The 21,014-nt window shown below is 43.2% G+C and overlaps 2 protein-coding genes across 24 annotated transcripts in view; both read right to left on the reverse strand.

The window, feature by feature from the left end:
* Nucleotides 1–8,552: 8,552 nt before the first annotated feature.
* tfcp2l1 (transcription factor CP2-like 1) lies at nt 8,553–15,345 on the reverse strand. Of its 3 annotated transcripts, XM_028393745.1 has the most exons (15): nt 15,206–15,345; nt 14,739–14,887; nt 13,055–13,128; nt 11,500–11,605; nt 11,312–11,418; nt 11,073–11,225; nt 10,879–10,989; nt 10,304–10,407; nt 9,991–10,042; nt 9,763–9,856; nt 9,557–9,647; nt 9,326–9,408; nt 9,098–9,240; nt 8,737–8,788; nt 8,553–8,635 (listed from the first exon to the last, which is right to left on the reverse strand). In XM_028393745.1, exons 1-15 carry the CDS (start codon nt 15,262–15,264, stop codon nt 8,598–8,600), a joined length of 1,416 nt encoding a protein of 471 aa, XP_028249546.1. In that variant the 5' UTR covers nt 15,265–15,345; the 3' UTR covers nt 8,553–8,597. The 3 variants fall into 3 exon arrangements, 2 of the variants coding, with proteins under 2 accessions (XP_028249546.1, XP_028249547.1); XR_003669354.1 differs by lacking the exon at nt 8,553–8,635 and having other exon boundaries at nt 8,742–8,788; nt 9,326–9,457; XM_028393746.1 differs by lacking the exons at nt 8,553–8,635; nt 8,737–8,788; nt 9,326–9,408 and adding an exon at nt 9,409–9,457 and having other exon boundaries at nt 9,123–9,240.
* An 817-nt stretch (nt 15,346–16,162) lies between these two features.
* clasp1a (cytoplasmic linker associated protein 1a) overlaps nt 16,163–21,014 on the reverse strand; it is a 52,473-nt gene continuing 47,621 nt past the window's right edge. For 14 of the 21 annotated variants that reach the window (XM_028392999.1, XM_028392987.1, XM_028392982.1 and 11 more), the window contains 4 exons: nt 20,462–20,590; nt 19,722–19,928; nt 19,231–19,347; nt 16,163–18,452 (listed from right to left, as the gene is read on the reverse strand). In XM_028392999.1, the coding sequence (XP_028248800.1) occupies nt 18,366–18,452; nt 19,231–19,347; nt 19,722–19,928; nt 20,462–20,590 (540 nt within the window). In that variant the 3' untranslated portion in view covers nt 16,163–18,365. The remainder of the gene's footprint in view (nt 18,453–19,230; nt 19,348–19,721; nt 19,929–20,461; nt 20,591–21,014) is intronic. The other 7 variants (XM_028393002.1, XM_028393003.1, XM_028392998.1 and 4 more) reach the window with 1 other exon arrangement.

The following is a 21,014-nucleotide window of genomic DNA, read 5'->3' on the forward strand; positions in this document are numbered from 1 at the left end:
GCGATCCTTCTTTTCTTGTTTCTCCCTCTGCTCACGTTCTTTCTGCAGCTTCTTATCTGCCTTTTTTTGCTCCTTCTTGGAAATCTTAGGCTCGCTGAGTTTCTCTTCCAGGAGCCTCTTCTCCTCTCTAACCTCGTTAAGGAGCTGCTGCATGCTCTCAAGGCTTTCGTCTTTAACTGCGAGCACCTCTTCCAGGTGCAGCAGTCGTGTGTGCATCACCTCTGCGCTCTCCTTCAGTTGGCAGTCGAGAGCGTTTTTTTTACTGGTCATAGTGATGATGATGTCTTTATCCTCTTCTACGTGGGAGTGCAGAGTGCTAAGTTTACAGGTCATATCAGCACACCTCCTGTCCAAAATTATAGACCATCTCATAGAAACAGCTTTGTAGACCTGCAGCTCTTCCACAGTGTCTCTGAGGCACTGATTTTCATCGGCGGCTTCTTTGAGCTGCACATCCATAAAGTCATGCATGCCTGCCAATGCATGCTGTTTAATGGCCAGATCCTCCTTTAATGCTGCTGCCTGCTCCTCCCACTTTTGCTCCTTGTGGGCCATCTTCTTTTTTAGAGAAGCCAGGTCGGCACGCAGCTGATCGTTTTCTGCACGTAGCAGAGCAGCACTCTCACTCCTGAACATATCTTTAGTTGAAGAAATGATCTTGAATGCTGGAAATATTGTTCTGCTGTGAAAGAAATAGTCCTCACTCAATGGAAAATAATCCTGAATGCTTGAATCACTGTGTGCCAAAATGCTCTTGTTTGTGTACTAAGCTCCACGGCGACAACCTTTGATGATGTCATCAAAGGTTGTCGCCGTGGAGCTTAGTTCAGTGTTTTGTTTTGATTGTGGTGTGCCGTCTCCATGGTAACTTCACCCGGTTAGTACGGTAAAATAACACATGAGACGTTTCAGTATATTCACGGGATTCAGATTTGTGATTTTAACAACTAGCTAGCTAGTATGGTATCCAATGATACCAGATGTCGCCTTTCCCTTTAAGCCTCACAGCATGGGATGTCCTGTCCACCATCTGATTTGGTCCAGTCCACCTAGGCTCCGACCACTTCCTTTTTATCACCTTCAGGAGGACCCACTCGGCTGTGTGTGGTGTGGCTCCGCCTGGACTCTCCGTCTCTCCTTTCACCTGTAATGCAAAAGCTGACACCAAAGCTTTAAATTCATTATATTATGGTTTCTATTAACACCATACTGCATACTCTTTCAGTCTCAGCGGGCCAGCTGGTCCGGGAAACTGTAGACCTGCAAGAAGCTCATAGGTTGTAAATCATATGGTTATTAACAGAACATCATACACACATCAAGTCAATAGAAAATATTTGAACCCATGTTAATTTGGTCTGTGCACAGATTTTAGCCCATTTTTTGTTTTAGGTTTTAGTTTCATCCTTTCCACTTTTCCCTGTGACTGTGGCTGATATACTGCACCATACCTATGTTTTAGGCCTAAAGCCTGCTCCACCTTGCAACCCCCCTGCAGAACCTGGGTCAAATACATTAATACCTGTCTCACCCTCTTTTTTTCTGGAACAGAACACCATTCACAACTCCACCTGTTTCAGAAACATCCAGATAAAATGGAGCTAAGTGATCTAGGTGAGCCAGATCGGTGCGTAAAACACCATAAAGAGAACCGTCGGTGCTGGTCGAAGCTGGTCGAAGCTGGAGGAGGTGACGTCAGTGTCATCCCACAAAGTCCAGCTCATGCTGAAGCCTGACTGTTTGTCACATGGCCCCAGGAGACGTTAGGTTGATGTTAAATCAACTTAGAAAAGTTGGGAGGAAGCTACTGTTTACTGTCAGTTACAGTAGACGGTCTTATTTGTCTGACGACATGTTGTTGCCTTTTCTGCTCCCTCCCCACACACAATGGACATGAGGAGATTCCCAACAAAGACACGGAGAGTTAGAGTTGTTTTCAGCATTAACCCATGTTGTAATAAGGGCCAGGTTAGCTCCTGTTAGCCTGCTAGCTTCAGCCTCGCCGAGCCAGTGCACACAGCCACCTGCTCCTATTCTTATCAGCAAGAATAAAATACATGTGATGGACCGTCAGGACACAGTGGAGCATTATATGAACAGGGACACACTGATGCAGCAGATGAGGCAGCGCATCATTATAAACACATCCACAAGGTTTGTTGTGAATTAAGTAGTTTTATAAGCAAATAAAAATAAAGACATGCATCTTTTTGTAAGTTAGTATTTTTAGTGTTTCAGTATTATCTGCATTAAGCAGTTTGGTTCATTTTTCTATGGGATTTGCCAGTTTTTTGTCTCTGTAAATGAGAGAAGGCCTCAGATATGGAGGCTGTTAGTGTAGTAGCACCAGTATGTTTGACAAAACTGTTGTTTCACTTGGAATTAGTTTCTGTTTGTCACAGAGTTTTTGTTGAATCTGTCTCTGAAATAGTCATGAAGTGTTTACTTCTGTAGGTAAAATAGTTTAACAACCTGCTAAAATCCACAGGAAAACGCAACTACTTCATATTATTATATTATATTTCATAATATACTGATGTACTTTTTTTCACCACCCACCCACAGAAGGTGTCCCCCCCACATTTTTAATGCTTCCTACGCCACTGGCTAACGTGATGCTAACGTGATGCTAACGTGATGCTAACAGGCTCTTTCTGCATTTTGAAGCAGTTTTTCTTCCATTTACCGTTGATCTGATCTGACAAACTTGATGTGGATACAAAGACTTTGTTCTTGTCGATGGTCGTTATCATTATGGGTGCTGCTAAACATGCTGCGTTGTCTCTCTGTTGTTGTAGCTGAGGACGAGCAGAGCAGCGTCGTCTGTCATAGACCTGCTGCTGTTGTCATTGTTCAGTTTACTGCTGCTCTCTTTATGTCTTGCTGTAATTACTGTACATTGTGTAATTGTGATATTCTCTCCACAGCTCTGTGATCTTATGACCAGACGCTGCACCAGACCAGTCTTCACCTGCCTGAGGACAGCACGTGATAATAATTGTTATCACTGTTTTTTGTCATGACCTGGTGTTTATTTATGGTTTTGTTTTCCTTGTTTTGGGTTTTTAGTTTAATCTGTGTTTAGTTGTTGTTATTTTCCTGTAGTTCTGGTGTTTTGTTTCCTTGGGTTTGTGTTTTGTGTTTCTAGTTGTCTAGTTGTCTAGTCTTGTTTTGTGTTTCTAGTTGTCTAGTTGTCTAGTCTTGTTTTGTGTTTCTAGTTGTCTAGTTGTCTAGTCTTGTTTTGTGTTTCTAGTTGTCTAGTTGTCTAGTCTTGTTTTGTGTTCTAGTTGTCTAGTTGTCTAGTCTTGTTTTGTGTTCTAGTTGTCTAGTTGTCTAGTCTTGTTTTGTGTTCTAGTTGTCTAGTTGTCTAGTCTTGTCTTGTGTTTCCTGTTTTACTTTGGTAGTCCTGTCCTCCCTGTGTATTGTCTTGAGTTTTGCTTCCTGTGTTTTCCCTCCTGGTTGATTACCAGCCCTGCCCTCATGTGCGTCACCTGGGCCTCGTTGTCTTCCCTGGTCCCCTTGTATATAGTCTGTGTCTTCCCCTTTGTCCTTGCTAGTTCGTCTCGTCTGTGTGGGCTTTGTGTCATTCTATGTCTCGTCCATGCCATGCCATGCTATGCTATGCTCCAGGTAGTTTCTTTGTTCATGTTATGTTTTTGAACCCTCGCTAAGTTTCCTAGTTTTGCTTTTCTAGTTTTGCCACGTGTAGTGTGATTTTCAGTTAGTTATTTTGTACTTTACCTTTTGACCACGACAAGTGTGATTTTTAGTTTTGTATTGTTTTGCCCTCCTGGCCTTTAAATAAAAGACTGTTTTTTGGATTTGAACCGCTCTGCGTCCTGCAACTGTGTCCGCTCTCCTCACACAAACCCTGACAGTACGAACTAGCCACTATGGACACAGCAGGCACAGAAGTGGTTACATCGGCTGCCTTGAGCCGCGGCCCAGAGTTCGTGCCATACGAACTGGTGATCCTTTGGAGCCAGGCCAAGCAGCTTAGGAGGAAGCTCCAAGCTGAGCTCGACCGGGTGGATCACCTGCCCTCACCTCCCGCGGACAGGAGGGAGGTGAGGCAGTTGGTGGACCAGAGGATTTCACTTCTGCAGCAGCTGGGGGAGCTGTGGAACCTTAAGCAACAGCTCAGAGCCCAGATGGATCTAGCGTTGAGCGCTAACCCGTGGCTCCACCTCCATTATGCCCGGGCGTTCGAGGACATGGAGGAGTTCCAGGCTCCTGTGGCCCCCATGCTGCCCCCCTGGTTTCCCCGCCCACTCCTCGACCCAGCCCCAACTCCTGAGGGCGGGCTCCAGATGACGCCATCCCTTCCGGTGCCGCCAGAGGGCGGGCTCCAGATGACGCCATCCCTTCCGGTGCCGCCCAGGGGCGGGCTCCAGATGTCGTCATCCCCTCCGGTGCCGCCCAGGGGCGGGCTCCAGATGTCGTCATCCCCTCCGGTGCCGCCCAGGGGCGGGCTCCAGATGTCGTCATCCTCTCCGGTGCCGCCCAAGGGCGGGCTCCAGACGACGCCGCTCCTCCCGTCTCGGCCAGAGGGCGGGCTCCAGACGGCGTCGCTCCTCCCGTCTCGGCCAGAGGGCGGGCTCCAGACGGCGTCGCTCCTCCCGTCTCGGCCAGAGGGCGGGCTCCAGACGGCGTCGCTCCTCCCGTCTCGGCCAGAGGGCGGGCTCCAGACGGCGTCGCTCCTCCAGACGGCGTCGCTCCTCCCGTCTCCCGTTCTTTCTTTTCTTGCTTCTCTCTCTTCTTGCAATCCTTCTTTTCTTGCTTCTCTCTCTCCTTGCAATCCTTCTTTTCTTGCTTCTCTCTCTCCTTGCAATCCTTCTTTTCTTGCTTCTCTCTCTTCTTGCAATCCTTCTTTTCCTGCTTCTCTCTCTCCTCACGTTCTTTCTTTTCCTGCTTCTCTCTCTTCTTGCGATCCTTCTTTTCTTGTTTCTCCCTCTGCTCACGTTCTTTCTGCAGCTTCTTATCTGCCTTTTTTTGCTCCTTCTTGGAAATCTTAGGCTCGCTGAGTTTCTCTTCCAGGAGCCTCTTCTCCTCTCTAACCTCGTTAAGGAGCTGCTGCATGCTCTCAAGGCTTTCGTCTTTAACTGCGAGCACCTCTTCCAGGTGCAGCAGTCGTGTGTGCATCACCTCTGTGCTCTCCTTCAGTTGGCAGTCGAGAGCGTTTTTTTTACTGGTCATAGTGATGATGATGTCTTTATCCTCTTCTACGTGGGAGTGCAGAGTGCTAAGTTTACAGGTCATATCAGCACACCTCCTGTCCAAAATTATAGACCATCTCATAGAAACAGCTTTGTAGACCTGCAGCTCTTCCACAGTGTCTCTGAGGCACTGATTTTCATCGGCGGCTTCTTTGAGCTGCACATCCATAAAGTCATGCATGCCTGCCAATGCATGCTGTTTAATGGCCAGATCCTCCTTTAATGCTGCTGCCTGCTCCTCCCACTTTTGCTCCTTGTGGGCCATCTTCTTTTTTAGAGAAGCCAGGTCGGCACGCAGCTGATCGTTTTCTGCACGTAGCAGAGCAGCACTCTCACTCCTGAACATATCTTTAGTTGAAGAAATGATCTTGAATGCTGGAAATATTGTTCTGCTGTGAAAGAAATAGTCCTCACTCGATGGAAAATAATCCTGAATGCTTGAATCACTGTGTGCCAAAATGCTCTTGTTTGTGTACTAAGCTCCACGGCGACAACCTTTGATGATGTCATCAAAGGTTGTCGCCGTGGAGCTTAGTTCAGTGTTTTGTTTTGATTGTGGTGTGCCGTCTCCATGGTAACTTCACCCGGTTAGTACGGTAAAATAACACATGAGACGCTTCAGTATATTCACGGGATTCAGATTTGTGATTTTAACAACTAGCTAGCTAGTATGGTATCCAATGATACCAGATGTCGCCTTTCCCTTTAAGCCTCACAGCATGGGATGTCCTGTCCACCATCTGATTTGGTCCAGTCCACCTAGGCTCCGACCACTTCCTTTTTATCACCTTCAGGAGGACCCACTCGGCTGTGTGTGGTGTGGCTCCGCCTGGACTCTCCGTCTCTCCTTTCACCTGTAATGCAAAAGCTGACACCAAAGCTTTAAATTCATTATATTATGGTTTCTATTAACACCATACTGCATACTCTTTCAGTCTCAGCGGGCCAGCTGGTCCGGGAAACTGTAGACCTGCAAGAAGCTCATAGGTTGTAAATCATATGGTTATTAACAGAACATCATACACACATCAAGTCAATAGAAAATATTTGAACCCATGTTAATTTGGTCTGTGCACAGATTTTAGCCCATTTTTTGTTTTAGGTTTTAGTTTCATCCTTTCCACTTTTCCCTGTGACTGTGGCTGATATACTGCACCATACCTATGTTTTAGGCCTAAAGCCTGCTCCACCTTGCAACCCCCCTGCAGAACCTGGGTCAAATACATTAATACCTGTCTCACCCTCTTTTTTTCTGGAACAGAACACCATTCACAACTCCACCTGTTTCATTTGTAAAATGGAGCTAAGTGATCTAGGTGAGCCAGATCGGTGCGTAAAACACCGTAAAGAGAACCGTCGGTGCTGGTCGAAGCTGGTCGAAGCTGGAGGAGGTGACGTCAGTGTCATCCCACAAAGTCCAGCTCATGCTGAAGCCTGACTGTTTGTCACATGGCCCCAGGAGACGTTAGGTTGATGTTAAATCAACTTAGAAAAGTTGGGAGGAAGCTACTGTTTACTGTCAGTTACAGTAGACGGTCTTATTTGTCTGACGACATGTTGTTGCCTTTTCTGCTCCCTCCCCACACACAATGGACATGAGGAGATTCCCAACAAAGACACGGAGAGTTAGAGTTGTTTTCAGCATTAACCCATGTTGTAATAAGGGCCAGGTTAGCTCCTGTTAGCCTGCTAGCTTCAGCCTCGCCGAGCCAGTGCACACAGCCACCTGCTCCTATTCTTATCAGCAAGAATAAAACACATGTGATGGACCGTCAGGACACAGTGGGGCATTATATGAACAGGGACACACTGATGCAGCAGATGAGGCAGCGCATCATTATAAACACATCCACAAGGTTTGTTGTGAATTAAGTAGTTTTATAAGCAAATAAAAATAAAGACATGCATCTTTTTGTAAGTTAGTATTTTTAGTGTTTCAGTATTATCTGCATTAAGCAGTTTGGTTCATTTTTCTATGGGATTTGCCAGTTTTTTGTCTCTGTAAATGAGAGAAGGCCTCAGATATGGAGGCTGTTAGTGTAGTAGCACCAGTATGTTTGACAAAACTGTTGTTTCACTTGGAATTAGTTTCTGTTTGTCACCGAGTTTTTGTTGAATCTGTCTCTGAAATAGTCATGAAGTGTTTACTTCTGTAGGTAAAATAGTTTAACAACCTGCTAAAATCCACAGGAAAACGCAACTACTTCATATTATTATATTATATTTCATAATATACTGATGTACTTTTTTTCACCACCCACCCACAGAAGGTGTCCCCCCCACATTTTTAATGCTTCCTACGCCACTGCTTTGGCTTATCAATAGCTCAGCAAGAAGCACTTTCTGGACACATTTCTATTGTCATCTTTGTTACTAGCTGTGTGTGTTTCAGTCATGAACCTCTACCACTCTATAATCAAAGTGCATCATCGTCTTCTGTTTGACAAGTCTGCTTTGTTTAACCCTCCTTTCTCCTTAGAAGTGGGTCCTGGAGTTTGTGGACCAACAGCATCACAGCTGTTGTTGCTGTTGATCAAAGCAGACAGGGATCTGAGCGCTGTCAGCCCCTGTGTTCAGTAGCACCATTGTGTTTGGGATTATCACACCTGTGGTTCAGGGATTAATCCCAGCAGAGACATGGGAACCAGGGACAAGAGGGCTCCACAGGGCCTGTGCAGTAAGGAGAGGAGGGGCGTGCTGACCAGCTGCATCTTGGGACTTTGCTCTCATGAGCTTTTTAACATGTGTGGGCCACAGCTCACACTAACTATTTCGAGTAAGTAAAACATTTTCAACAAAATCTGAAGGACTATTGTCAGCAAAACATCTGAATGGTTACATTGAAGCTACCATTGTCAGATTACTTTTCCCATGTCTGTCTTTATTTACATTAACACTGTAGATGTACTCACAAAACAAAGGCAGTGTGTGTTTGTAAAAGGCACAAAAAAAGAAACCAAATATTTTATTATGTGTAAAATACACAGCATGTCAGGACCATTGATCCACATTTCAGCCTGATGCCCTTCTTTCAACAACATATTGCATTACAGTTTTGTTCATTTGCCTTTTTCATTGTGTGCGCACGACATTTGCTTTACTACCATGACAGGCATTACACCTCACATACGTGTTAAGTTAAAAATGTGAAAGGAGAAATAAAGCACTGCTTACCACTAATCACACAGAATATCAAACAAGGATCAGTAACTGCAGGAAATACAAACAAAACACTAATAAACAATATCACCAGTGAGTGGAAAGCTTAACCACATTTACTGTTATGTAGTTTTTACTGAAGTGTCACACATTGTAGTGAGGAGAGACGTATTTACACTCTGTACAAATTTCACTGATGAAGCGTTCCTGAGTTCCTGCTGGTCACTTCAACACAACGTGGTAACCGTCAGTGTTTTCATCTGTGTGACGGAGAACAATGAAGTTAAAGCTTTCATCTATTTGACAAAGTTTCATTTCTGACATCCACTTCCAGCTATAAAAAGCCTTTCAGTAAAATTACCTCTTACGGTGCTGATGATAAAGCTCATTTCCTCTCTGAAGTTCTGCACCATCTAACAAGAAAAACAGACTGGAGCTGATTTGCATTGTGTGTAATATGTCGATATATATCAATTTGATAACCGATACCTCAGCCTGATGATTTTGTGACTGATTTTTTCACTTATTCTAATAATCCAGAGATTGGACCAGACATGTAGAAGTGAAAGGTATTGTATGTATATTATGTAACTACATTTGATTCCACTAGGGGGCAGCAAACACTGTGACTGGTCAAATTAGTCTCATAGATTTAAATTGTGGCACCCTCACTGGGCTGATCCATCGTAGGTACAAATAGTTTAACAGTATGAGGACGATACCTCATCAGAGACTAGCACGTGGATCCCGCTGGTTGTTTGTTTGTAGATTTGTGCGATCTGTTGTGGAGTGATGCTGTACAGCAGAGCAATCTTTTCACACAGGTCCGACAGCGTCAGTTCTTCCAGGAACAGAGCATGATAGACTGCAGAGAGGACAAAAAGACAGAATGTGTTTGTCCCGAAGAGACCAGTATGTAAGTGAAGAAAGAACACATTATGGCTGCTTACAGCCTCTGCCGCCTGGCTTGGTGGGAGTTTGATTTCTGGACTGCTGCTGACACACATATATGGTGAGACGGGGCTGTACACACCTGGAGAAGTGAGCAGAGGCGGTCATAAAGGTGGTTAAAGAGCAACAACCTAAAAGTGTACATGTAAACACACACATTTATATGTCAGCACCAGTTTATAATTTCAGATGATTTATCAGCCTGCAATCTGCAGGGATTAATGCCTCACCTTCCCTTCATAGTGTTAAAGAGACGAATGCCGTCTGCTGGACCACAGATCTGGATCAAATCGTCCCTGCTCATATTCAGGAGATCAGCACCTGCAACAACAGCAGAAAGTTTGCCCTACATTATATACTCCTGCATTGACAAACACATCAATGGAAATCCAAAGTTCCAAAGACCCAAACGTAAAGTGAAGACCACCCATGTTACCTGAGAAGCTGGAGAAGAGCCTTGAGAAAGGTGTAAACCTGTGACGGTGCAACCACTGCAGAGTGTCTTGAGGCGAGAAGGACTGCAGAACATGCTACATGTCAAAAAGAAGAAGAGTCCTTGAAATGAGTATAGCAGCACAGCATCCACCTGTCTCCAAATAATGGCCTAAAAGGAACGAGAGAGCAACATTAACACTTTCACACTGCACTGTTCTCCTTTACTTACATCAGAGCAGCCGGGCATGAACAGCTCCCCCTGCTGGTTTGGAGAGCAGTTGCTAGAGAAACATGCACATGATGGAAAAGAACAGAGGTGAGGGGTGTGAGACGCTGATCTGTCTGTTCTTACACTCTGTTCTAGCCGCCTCATCTTTAGAATGTATTAATAGCTTTTATTTGTCAGAATAAAATTAACTACTGAAGCACAGTCAAATCAAATAAGACATGTTTATATTTTCGTCTTAATCACATTCACATACAGTTTTTAACATAGCTGGCAAAAACCAGAATGGTGACATGTGGTGTGGATGGTGGCTCACCCATCTGTGAAGCTGCAGGACGTTGGTGAGCTGTGGTAAACTGGGGACGGAGTGTTGCTGCTGCTGTGGCTGGTGAGGTTTAAAGCATCAGGCCATGGGGAACACTTCAGCAAGAGGATGAAATTAATGACTACAGGGTTAAAAATGATATATTCACGCTGCACAGGTTGGAATGACGTCTTCAGTTATACCAGAATATTAAAAATTATAATAATAATAATTTTTAAATTTAAATCTATTATAATGTTGACTGGATCTGCTGTGACCAGATTTATCTTTCATCCAGTTGAGAATCTCTTGACATTTGAACACACCAAAGTGACACACTGACAGCCCCAATCATTGACAAAGCTCAGCCACAACAACTCAGAAGCAGTGACACATTAACATGCAGTGATTTAACGGGTTTGGCGGAAGGGGCACTCTCTGACTGATGGGCTGTATTAATTCAGTTCTGATGAGATTAGACAAATATCCAAGAGACACAAGAATGTATCGCTGGAATTAATAAAGTTATGGCTGCAAAGTAAAAGCAAACACAGGCTGATCTTAGATTAGAGGGCAGATCGCCTCACCTCCTTCAGCATGGTGGTGTCATGGGACGATTGATACTTTTCTCTGTCCTGCAGGGCCTTCTTATCCATCTTCTCCCTGTCTGTCTTCAGTTTGCGGTCCGCTCCTTTAGGCTTAAGCAGATGACATTATCAGCGTAATACACTGAGCTTATCAGAGCGCAGGAGAAGCAAAAAACATAAACCAAGAGTGTTACCTTGAAGACTTTAACCTGACAGCTGGACGAATGGACGTGCACCATGTGTTCACCGTGCTCGTTGGTGGTGTAAGTGTCCACCTGGATGCGAAAGGGCACCCCCTTCTCCCCGCCATGCTTCCTGGGGGTGAACTCAGTGCTGATGCAGTTGACCTGAGAACACAAGAGATGAGCTGAAAAATGGAACAGAGTCTCCCCCTCCCCCTTCTTGGAGATATATGGCTTGAGGTTGTAACTACCTGGATGAAAACAGAAGCATTCTTAGCAGGATCCCAGAGGAACTCAATGGTGTTGAGGTGCAGAGGGTGTGAACGAGGCTCCATTATCCCCACTGACAGTGGGATGTCTGCAAGTTATTAACCGGTCAGCTGCTTATTTGCTCTTTATTTTGTACGACACACACTTATCATTGTCACCGTGAGCTCACCAATATCCAGGATTCTGTCCCCAGGCCTGTTCCACCTCCATCCCTCCAGCTGCTGGTGCTCCATGTACTGCAGTCGACGGTCATGAAACACCACTCGCACAATGCTCTGTGAACAGGCAGGATCAGGCTTCAGGGTGAGAGCTACAAGCTGCAGCTTGAACAGGGCAGCTCGCACAAAGCTGTTGGGCAAAGTGCGAAAAGGCTCCCCTGACATCATCATCATCACAACAATATGAAACAGTTTCAGTCGGTAAAAGAAAGGAGGTGGGAATTCAAGGTGAATCTCAGCTCCCCTCATGTCCATTTTGACAGAAGTCAAACTTTAAACACACACATATCCACGAGGACAATGGTGCTACATGTGATACCTGTGAGACGCAATAATGACATAGCAATGCTCCCACAGCACAGCTCTTCATATTCAGGCTGAAGCTGAGAACCAGGAAGTTCTTTCCCATGCAGTCATTAATTGTGTGAACAGGGAAAGTCCATGTTTTAGCAGATAGCTAACTGTTTAGAATAAGTTGGCTAAATGATTAAAACGGTGAATGAATCTGCTTTTATAAAGAGCAGCAACATGAAATGAGATTAACAACCTGTGAAAACATGTACCGCTGGGGATATTTATATGGACGGAGCCTCATGCATGACTGAGCAGCAGAACTCAAACGGCTCTGAATCCACCACGTCATGTTGTTTGCATAGACGCCACCTGTCCCATTCTTTTGTCTCTAGGATGCTACGGGCAGAATTACGCTCTGAGGCTACGGTGAAGCCTGACGACACAGACATGTCAAGAGGATGCACTCACACAGAAATGACACGAGTTGACCTCTCCTCATTCTTAAGTGAGCGTGCAGAGAGATGCCTTTTTAAATGAATGAGACACATTTTGTGTCACCAGAACCTGTGTGATAAAAATGAAAGTGGATTCTAATGGGCGTTTTACACAAAGTAAGGACATCAGATGGACACCGGTTTATTTTTCTCATTATAACTTTGAGAAAGCACAAAATCAGTAAAAAAATAGGCAGAAGTGATACACTCTGAGCTTTTGGATGCACATTATACGACATGTCTTACATTAAAAATGCCAAACCAACAATTAACACGCCTCAGAGAAACTGGAAACTTCATTATTTGTCTGTTATACTATGTTTGAGCTCTTCACAAAAAAAGAGCAAAGATGTCCAAGTCTTTGTGTAAAACTCCCAGTAGACCAAAGCAGTGTGTGTGTGTGTGTGTGTGTGTGTGTGTGTGTGTGTGTGTGTGTGTGTGTGTGTGTGTCTGTGTGTGTGTGTGTGTGTGTGTGCTGAATATGTGATGAAAGATGAGCTGAATGTGTGTATAGGGCTTCTGTAGGGAAGAAGGAAAGGTGGGTTTGGGTGATAGTACCAAGCTCTCCTAGGTCGACACCCCTACCCCTGAAGTGGAAGGGAGGGTCGAGGGACCTGCGACAAACCAGGAAAGTCAGACTTGAAAACAGATAAGAGAAGAAAGAGGAAGAGGTCACATCAAGGTCAAAAAACATACATACATAATACCTTACACCTACCTTCACATATTTGCTGCTTATATGTGTATACTCCACTAGTTTTCTGTTAAGCATACGGATTTCGTAGGACTGACCTACATTTTAAAACATTAAAAAAAAAACCTGATTAAAATTGAAAAATGGAAAATAAGTCAATCAGAAAAGAGGGGCAGTGGAGATAGAGATTGAATCAAATTAGAAACCTTTTAAGCCAGATATCAAGGCCAGCCACTACAAAACGTTTGCATATCTCCATCCTGATCAAATATAATACAATAAGGTCTAATAGCACAAGAAAACCTCAGGAACATAGCCAATGAGAGAAGCTACAAGTCTATCTATTCAGCTGAGAGCTAAGCTACAGACCCTGATGGCAATTAATGTCTAATCAATACATGCCATCGTTACATTTGAATTGTTGGCCAGAAGTTGCATGTTACAGCAAGCTCACTTTCATTGTGCTTTTAACTCTAAAGAAATTACTGCAGAGCAGATAAGCAGAGGTGAATGAAGCACAGACAAAACATGTCAGTGTTCAACATGACAGAAGGAATCAGAGTGATGAGAAGTGGGGAAGAAGGAGAGTGAGTAAGATTAGAAGATGAATATCAGACAAATTCACACACATGAAGGAGCTCATATTGTCCAGATAAACCCACTACTGCACTACAGTTATAACATCTTACTGCTGTCCTCTCAGAAACTTTACTAAAAGGGAAGTCCATACTGTCCAATATATATTAGCAGTTTTATATCTATTTTGAATTGTGGAGACATTTGTCCTTTATTAAAACTTCAGCAGAATGTATAGCAGTAAAATAAACTTCCCTGAAAGTAAGCTTTATGTTACACAAAAACAATTAGTGTTTCACAAATAACATTATCATTAACATGGAGGTCTAAGGAGATTGAGTTTGGAACCAGCCCCTAGAGGCTGTGGGTTGAACTGCAGTGTTTGACTCTTCCTAATGGGTTTCATTTCTGTTCTATATAAACTGTATCAACAGTACTGTATGTGAGCAATGTTAGCAGAACAGTAAACAGCAGCATTATATATGCTGTCAGTCAATGGCTAGCTAAAAAAAAAAATTCACTGTGTATTTTACCACCCTATGTCAACCTGCTAATGATAGCTACATGATAGCAAGCTACTAAAGTTCAGCTGGAGATGGGTTGAAATAAAGAGAGGGCTAAAAGTAAATACTGCTGAGCACTAATGGGTGAAGGTTTAAGGGGTAGTGGGTTTAATGTCCAGTGTAAAAAGGCCTGCTGATGTATCTAAATTATCTAGATATATCTAAAAAAAAGAAGAACTAACTTATTAACTGCATTTTAATATTTCACTAAAAACCTGAATGATAAAAATGCATTATATCATATTGATAGGTATTTTCCAATCACACACAAACCACTTTTAAAAACTATAATTTTGGCATTCCTTTGCCTCCATAGACCTAACATTAGATCTGGGTCATGATTGATTATTCCGTTAGAGAATAGAGCTCATTATTATCTCTGTGACTTTTCACCCAAGTCTTCACTATCTGGTTTCTGGTCTGAAACCACAGCATGGACACACTTTACAAGCCATTCATTTACAGAGCTTTAGCTTCACTATGACCTAATATAACACTGCTGCTGTGACAACATGAGCTCCGGTCCATTCAGTCATCATCGACGTCAACTTGCAAGGACACATAGCTACCTTGGTTGAGGTAAGTGAGAGTCTCCTCCTGCTGTTTGACGGCTGGCGAAGTTGCTGCACAGAGAATGTACTGGAATGGGTTCCTCTTAGAGTCACTTTCAGCCATAAACCTGGCTTCTTCGTTCTTCAAGAAAGGCGGCAAGGCCTCTCTGAAAGAGACCAAGAAGGAGAGAGAGGGGCTCAGTATGTTGTAATGTAATCACCCAATGACAGGAACAAAGGTGCAAAAGGCTGAGGGTACAAAATGCATTGTTCTCTCATGGTACGATTCATTTTATTTTAGAAAAAAGGAGTGTATATAATCTGTTTTTGCAAGGTTCCTCTAAATTTTACAAAATTTGATAGTACTATAATATTTGAATATGAGAACTAAGAACAAATTCTTGTGCAAGTAAACATGACTGTTGTGCAGATCTCTCCCAGATAAAAGTGCATGAAAGCTTCTCTTCACAATTGCTGTGCTTTACCTAATGTAACTAGCAGAGTGCTGGTGGTAGGACTCAGGCTGGGAGTGGCAGAACAGCATATTTTCCAGCGTGGTGTCTTCTTGTATCCCAAGACCTGCAGGGAGGACGTGGAGTCAGGACAGGGGCTACCTTCCTCAGATTTCGGCTCAGAGAGGTTTGGAGCCAAAGCCTCGCTGCCCGCCTCTTATATTGTCCCAGTGATGTCATCAGGACTTCCATTAGCATACCTTGGATGACCTTTGAGAGGCAGCGTCTGTGCGCGCACCCCCCCCCCCCCCCCCCCAAACACACAAACACAAACACACACTACCAAACGTCTGGCTTGGTTGATGCATTTATAGCAGTTTCACTTGATGGGTTGTTGACACTGTGGCCCTAAAGCTGGAATTACGTAGGGTAATGATGTTTAGAGGTGCATTTTGTGAAAACAAACATAGGATTGGCTGCAGGTTTAAAGGTGTAAACATGATTATCTTTGTGTGATTACCTCTTCTGTTACACAAGCTAGAAGCTAAGACGTGTATATGACGTTGAAATGAATGGTGTTTTGTTTTTACAGCACACAGTTCTATCCCAAAATGTATGTTTTAAAGAGTTCCCTAGTTGAGCACAAAAACCAGCAGCTGCTGTCTGGTCTTGTCAGAGCTCCTTAAAGGGATCAAAGATTGGCAGCAGGTGATCTCAAAGTCTGCCTAGGTTAATGTTTACATGGAGCAGCTAAGCACACCTCAGCGCTTGGATGCATGAGCTCGTAAATGGATGATCACACACACACACAGTCACAGACAGAGGAAGCCAAGGTTTAACCTGGGAGGGAGAGGTTAGAAGACGTAGAAAGCTTTGATGGACTCTAAATCTCACACCAGATTAAGTAACTTGTTTAGTGGTTGTGAAATCCTGGGAGAACAGACAAGAGAACACACGACATCAGTTCTTAGTCTGTTTATTTCTAGAGCAAACAGTTTTTACATGGTTGCAAATCTATCACAGGTGGATGTTAACAAAAAAGCCCTGCTGTACAATTTATCATGGGACGACAAAATAAAATAAAATCAAATAAAATATATAAATACAGGTATGAATATTACACTGAGACAAAAGAAAGACAGTGTACAGTTGAACATGCATAGTGAACAGTTTGCAAAGAATATCTTGTAGGACCAGCAATGTGATAACAGGTTCTGCTGACGTTCCCCCTTCAGCTGCACATCTGCCCATTAAAACACAAACTCAGCTGATTAAAGGGTCAGAGGGGGATGGAAGTGAAACAAAAAGTCAGAGAGACATTTTACACTGAAATTATTTTCAGTACCAATACTCAAACAGCAAATTAAGACACCAACATGTAAATTCTGTACATTCATTTACTTAAATAACCAAAATTGGCCCATTCTTAGTGGACTCAGTCAATGAAAACACCTCCTAACTAAAACACTGGACCCCAGCCGTCCATAGGAGAAACCAGAAGTACTTGTTATTAATGGTCGTTTGCTAGAAGTTAGCAAATTAGACAAGAAAGTGAATCAATTCTTACAGTAAAGTATACTACTGTACTGTGATAAATCATATCAGATCAATAATAAAAATCCATTTAAACAGCAGGAATCCATCTTAAAGCTTTAAAACTTAGACTCATTCAAAACTTCCTGCTTTCTACAAACTTAAATAAACCAACATTTTGGTCATCATTATTGGCATCATGTTGCACCGTTTACATTTTACAGAGCAGCCATCCCCACATTAGACTCAACTGTCAACATGCTCATTCGTTGCCACCATCACAGGCTGGTTCCCACACATAGTAGCATTATAAATTGTGGCTGCACAGACCAGTGGGCCATTAAAGGTGCTATATCTGAATGAATGTCTTCTTTAACACTAAAACACAAATGATCAATCTGATGATGTTTCAAGTGCACTTTTACCAGCTAAAAAAACCTGGGCCCTTCAGTACAGCACAAAGGTGACGTGTGCTGCAGTTTACATGCAAGCTAAATTTGCTAACGTGCAAAAAAGTTAGTTGACCTGTTCACTCTTTTTTTTTGACGTGTAAAATTTGTAAAGCAGTGGTCAAAAAGTGTATGTACAAAATACCTTATATGTGTGAGTTATTGCAGAAGCTGTGTATAGATGAGGGAGAAATGAAAGAGGAAATACAACTAATACTGGATTTGCATCATCGCAGGTTGAAAGCATCGCGATGCTCATTTTTTTCCTGCAGATTCACATTTTATGAGAAAGTTGCAGTGCTGCGCATCCTGTTCACCTTCCACAGTCAACAAACATGAAGCGAGTGTAAAGTGAATAAGGCCTGGTAACGTCTCTCTCTCCCAGCTCCACACCTGCAGTATTTACAAAAGGACGTCCTCTTCACTGAGCACGCTCAGACCGAGTGGGAGCCTTTCAGAAGGTGCCACAAGTCGGCAACACAAAAAAGGTTTAGTGTGAAAATACAGGCAACACAACTTTTCACAGACTCAGCTTCTACTTTGTGTCTGCTGATTGGTTGGAGTTTCCATATAAATCCAGCTATCCAAAGGTAAGATCTGCACACAGTTTGAAGGATTGTCGATTAAGTAGCTGAAACTTTTTTGAACTTGTTGGGTGTAATGACTTTGTGTAAGGAGAATTCAATGTGTTAAGTCACCCTTAATAACAAATTAATATAAATTACAATCGATGCACAGGCTTTGAACTAAAAAAGCTCATACAGTACTTTATTTTTCTGTCACATTGTTCCCTTGCAAATATTATGAAATATTTGTTTTTTGTTAATCCCAAGCCAACAGGTTTATTACCATCACTGGGCCAGCCAAATGACACAAAATCCCAATCTGTGGTTGATTTGATGGCATTATGTGTGAAGTCCTCAGACTGACCAATCTGAAACAGGCAAGAGGTGGTGGGAACTATGGAGGAAGAGAAACTTTCATCTTCTTCATCCAAAAACTCCAGAAGGTGTTGATTCCCTCCCACCAGTACAGCAGTTACATTCAAAAGAGCAGAAGGGAGGAGCAAAACGACACAGATCCTTTCAGCAGAAAAACACGGCAGAATCATCATGAGGAGGGGAAGTTCAGACGGAGACGTCCCACACACACACACACCCACACACCCACAAACAGACACACACAGGGGATCTAAATGAAACTTTCCTCCATTAACTGTGAGAGGAGACGTCCGAGGAACTGCTGCTATTGCTGTTGGTGGTCTGAGCTCGCTTGATGTACAGGTTCAGTAATTTCATCTGCAAACAGACAAACAGATATTAACTTCAGCACAGGTCACTGCTGGGGTTACTCTCAGTTCTGTTTCAGGGGGGACCGAACACAAGGACTATTATTATACTGTGTCCTGAAAATAAATATATGGTTCAAAACATAAGACTCTGGTCAGATGATCTGGATTCTTTTAGCCATTCAGTAAGGAAGCAAGCAGTTAGATTGATAGGAATCAAACAAGTGATTTAAATTTAATCTAATTTAAATCTAAAGGGTGTTAACAAAGGAGATAAGTGATTTTAAAACCATATACTAGTAATCTGCTGCAGCAGCAATGCTCCACATTCACACTAGCTATCTCAGAGGAGACTCATTGTGGATATGTTTGAAAATAAGAATGATGCTAATAAACTGAACTGGGCAGCAGCCACTGCAGGTGCTGAGGAAATGTGCAGGAACAAAATGCTGTAATTATTTGCATCAGGTCATTGAGGCTACGGTGCTGAGTCGAACACAGCTGGCCAACAGATCACAGGTGGAGGTGAACAGGGAGGGCCGCCCCCCAGTCAGGTGGACCTGACCCTCAGATCTCAACCCTTGCATAACTCAAGGACACATGCTGTACAGAAAGTAGGGCATCTATGACCCTGGGCTTTAGAATTGGACAGCTGTTTTGAAGCGGTTGAGAAACATGGGAAGATGATAAGGCTTTGCGTCTGTCAAAGAGGTTTTGGTAACCAGGTGTGTGTGATGTGTGTGTGTGTGTGTGTGTGCATGAAGCGACTTGTTGGCGGCAATCAGTACCTTGCTGCCCGTGAGCTGTGCCAAGTGGGGTTTCAGCTCCTCGCCAATCACAGAGTAGATAGCCACCAGACAGAACACGCTGGCCTTGCGAACGCTGCTCTCTGTGTTGTCATAGCCCTGCGGAGAGACGAGGCAGCATCAGGCACAGCGTGTGCACACACATACACAGGCATACACACACATGAGGGGTCAGCAGGATCATGGGAGGAGTTGTAATGAGTGCAGAGTACACACAAACATTTCCAGAGACAAATAAGGCAAACATTTCCCACTGTCCAAATATGAACATTGCCCAAATATGCCTTTTTGGAGCCTGCGAGGATGTTTCTGTCCCCGAAAAACCTCTGCTCTTGTGGAAAAATACTTATACATGTGTTCTAAATGTATAAAAGTTTGTGTTTTTTTTTTATTTGATAAAACTAGGATAATCTTCAAAAACAACTATTTATATCTGTAAATTAAAAGCTTAAATCTTGTTTTGCAATTCAGACCTGCAGGAGTCCAGGGATGATGTCGGGTAGCAGCTGCAGTAACGAGTCCTTGGCGATGCGTTCAATGACTTTGGTTTGCATCTTAATGGCAGCCAGGTTGATGGGGTAGTCGGCCGTCTGCACAATAGGGCACAATACTTTGATGCACTGCTCCGGGTGGATGGAGCCGGCCAGAGTGGACGCCGCCTCCTCGGCTGCACGCACCACCTTTGACATATACACATTAAATCAGTCATATTGTTGGAAATAAAAAAAAGAATGAAAGAAGTGATGCTTTTCTGCCATTCAGAGAACTGATGAACTAAACTGCACTGTTCAATGTGGTATTAACACGTGGCCTTTGTTTACCCACCCTGTGTACCCCCCTCTGCACACCTGACAGTCAGGGCAGGAAAATTCCTCTCAAAGTAACCCACAGTAACTCTGCAGTGTGTTCCTGAGCAAGGGGTCAAAGGTGGCAGTTATTGTGTTCAGCTATTGTTGTCACACTGATAACCAGCCTGTAAAGTCTGAATAAAGCTGGAGGAGTTCTGCCACAAGTTTATGAATACATGTGTGTTAAATTAAATAAAGATTAATATGGGTTGCTTGTACTAATTAACACAAGTATTTATATTCACCTGGCTCATTTTTCTCGCCTTCTTGAGAAGTTTGCAAAACACAATCTTTTGATTTGATTCATTCCTTCATTCATCTTTCATTTTTCTCATTTTAATTTTGAAATGCTGCAAGTTGTGTACCTCCTTGTGAGAGTCTTTGTGAGCCTCCAATGTCTTCATGATGGTTAATTCAGCATAGTTCTTGAAGCGGGCGGGCTGGTTCCTCAGAATTTCTTTCAGCACTCGCAGGGCCAGAGCTCGGATGGTGTGCTGGGGAAAACAGAACAGTCAATAAAAAAGTAGAAATATTCTGTTATATCAAATTTCCCTGGTATGTTCAAACACACAAAAATATAAGAAAAGACCATATCTGTCATCAATCAAAAGGAGTCATTCAGGTTAGGAGGTCCCTTTTGACATCATAAGAAATAAGCCACACCCCTGGCTGCATCAAAATGTTTGGTTAAAGTCCTGTGTGGTTATATCCAGACAAATGGATTCTTCTGCTTGCTTTTCAATGGCAGGAAAATGTCATCTGTATTAAAATCTACAGAACGAATCCATTTGGAACAGAGGTTTACCGACCTGCATCTGTATTAGAAGACACACTGGGCACACTTCCATCATCAAAATACTCCATAACATAAATCCATCCATCATACAAACCCGCTTTGTCCTGCAGTGCAGCTCTATA

The sequence above is a fragment of the Parambassis ranga genome, chromosome 21 (assembly GCF_900634625.1).
Source record: "Parambassis ranga chromosome 21, fParRan2.1, whole genome shotgun sequence".
NCBI classification, from domain to species: Eukaryota; Metazoa; Chordata; class Actinopteri; family Ambassidae; genus Parambassis; species Parambassis ranga.

Bases quoted from the DNA above. Each gene is read 5' to 3' on its own strand.
- tfcp2l1 (XM_028393745.1), bottom strand. From the start codon at position 15,264: ATGCTGTTCTGCCACTCCCAGCCTGAGTCCTACCACCAGCACTCTGCT. The intron at 14,888-15,205 runs GTAAAGCACAGC...GGTCTCTTTCAG, and splicing joins CACTCTGCTAGTTACATTAG to AGAGGCCTTGCCGCCTTTCT. The intron at 11,606-13,054 runs GTAGGTGTAAGG...GCCTGTTCACAG, and splicing joins TAAGCAGCAAATATGTGAAG to AGCATTGTGCGAGTGGTGTT.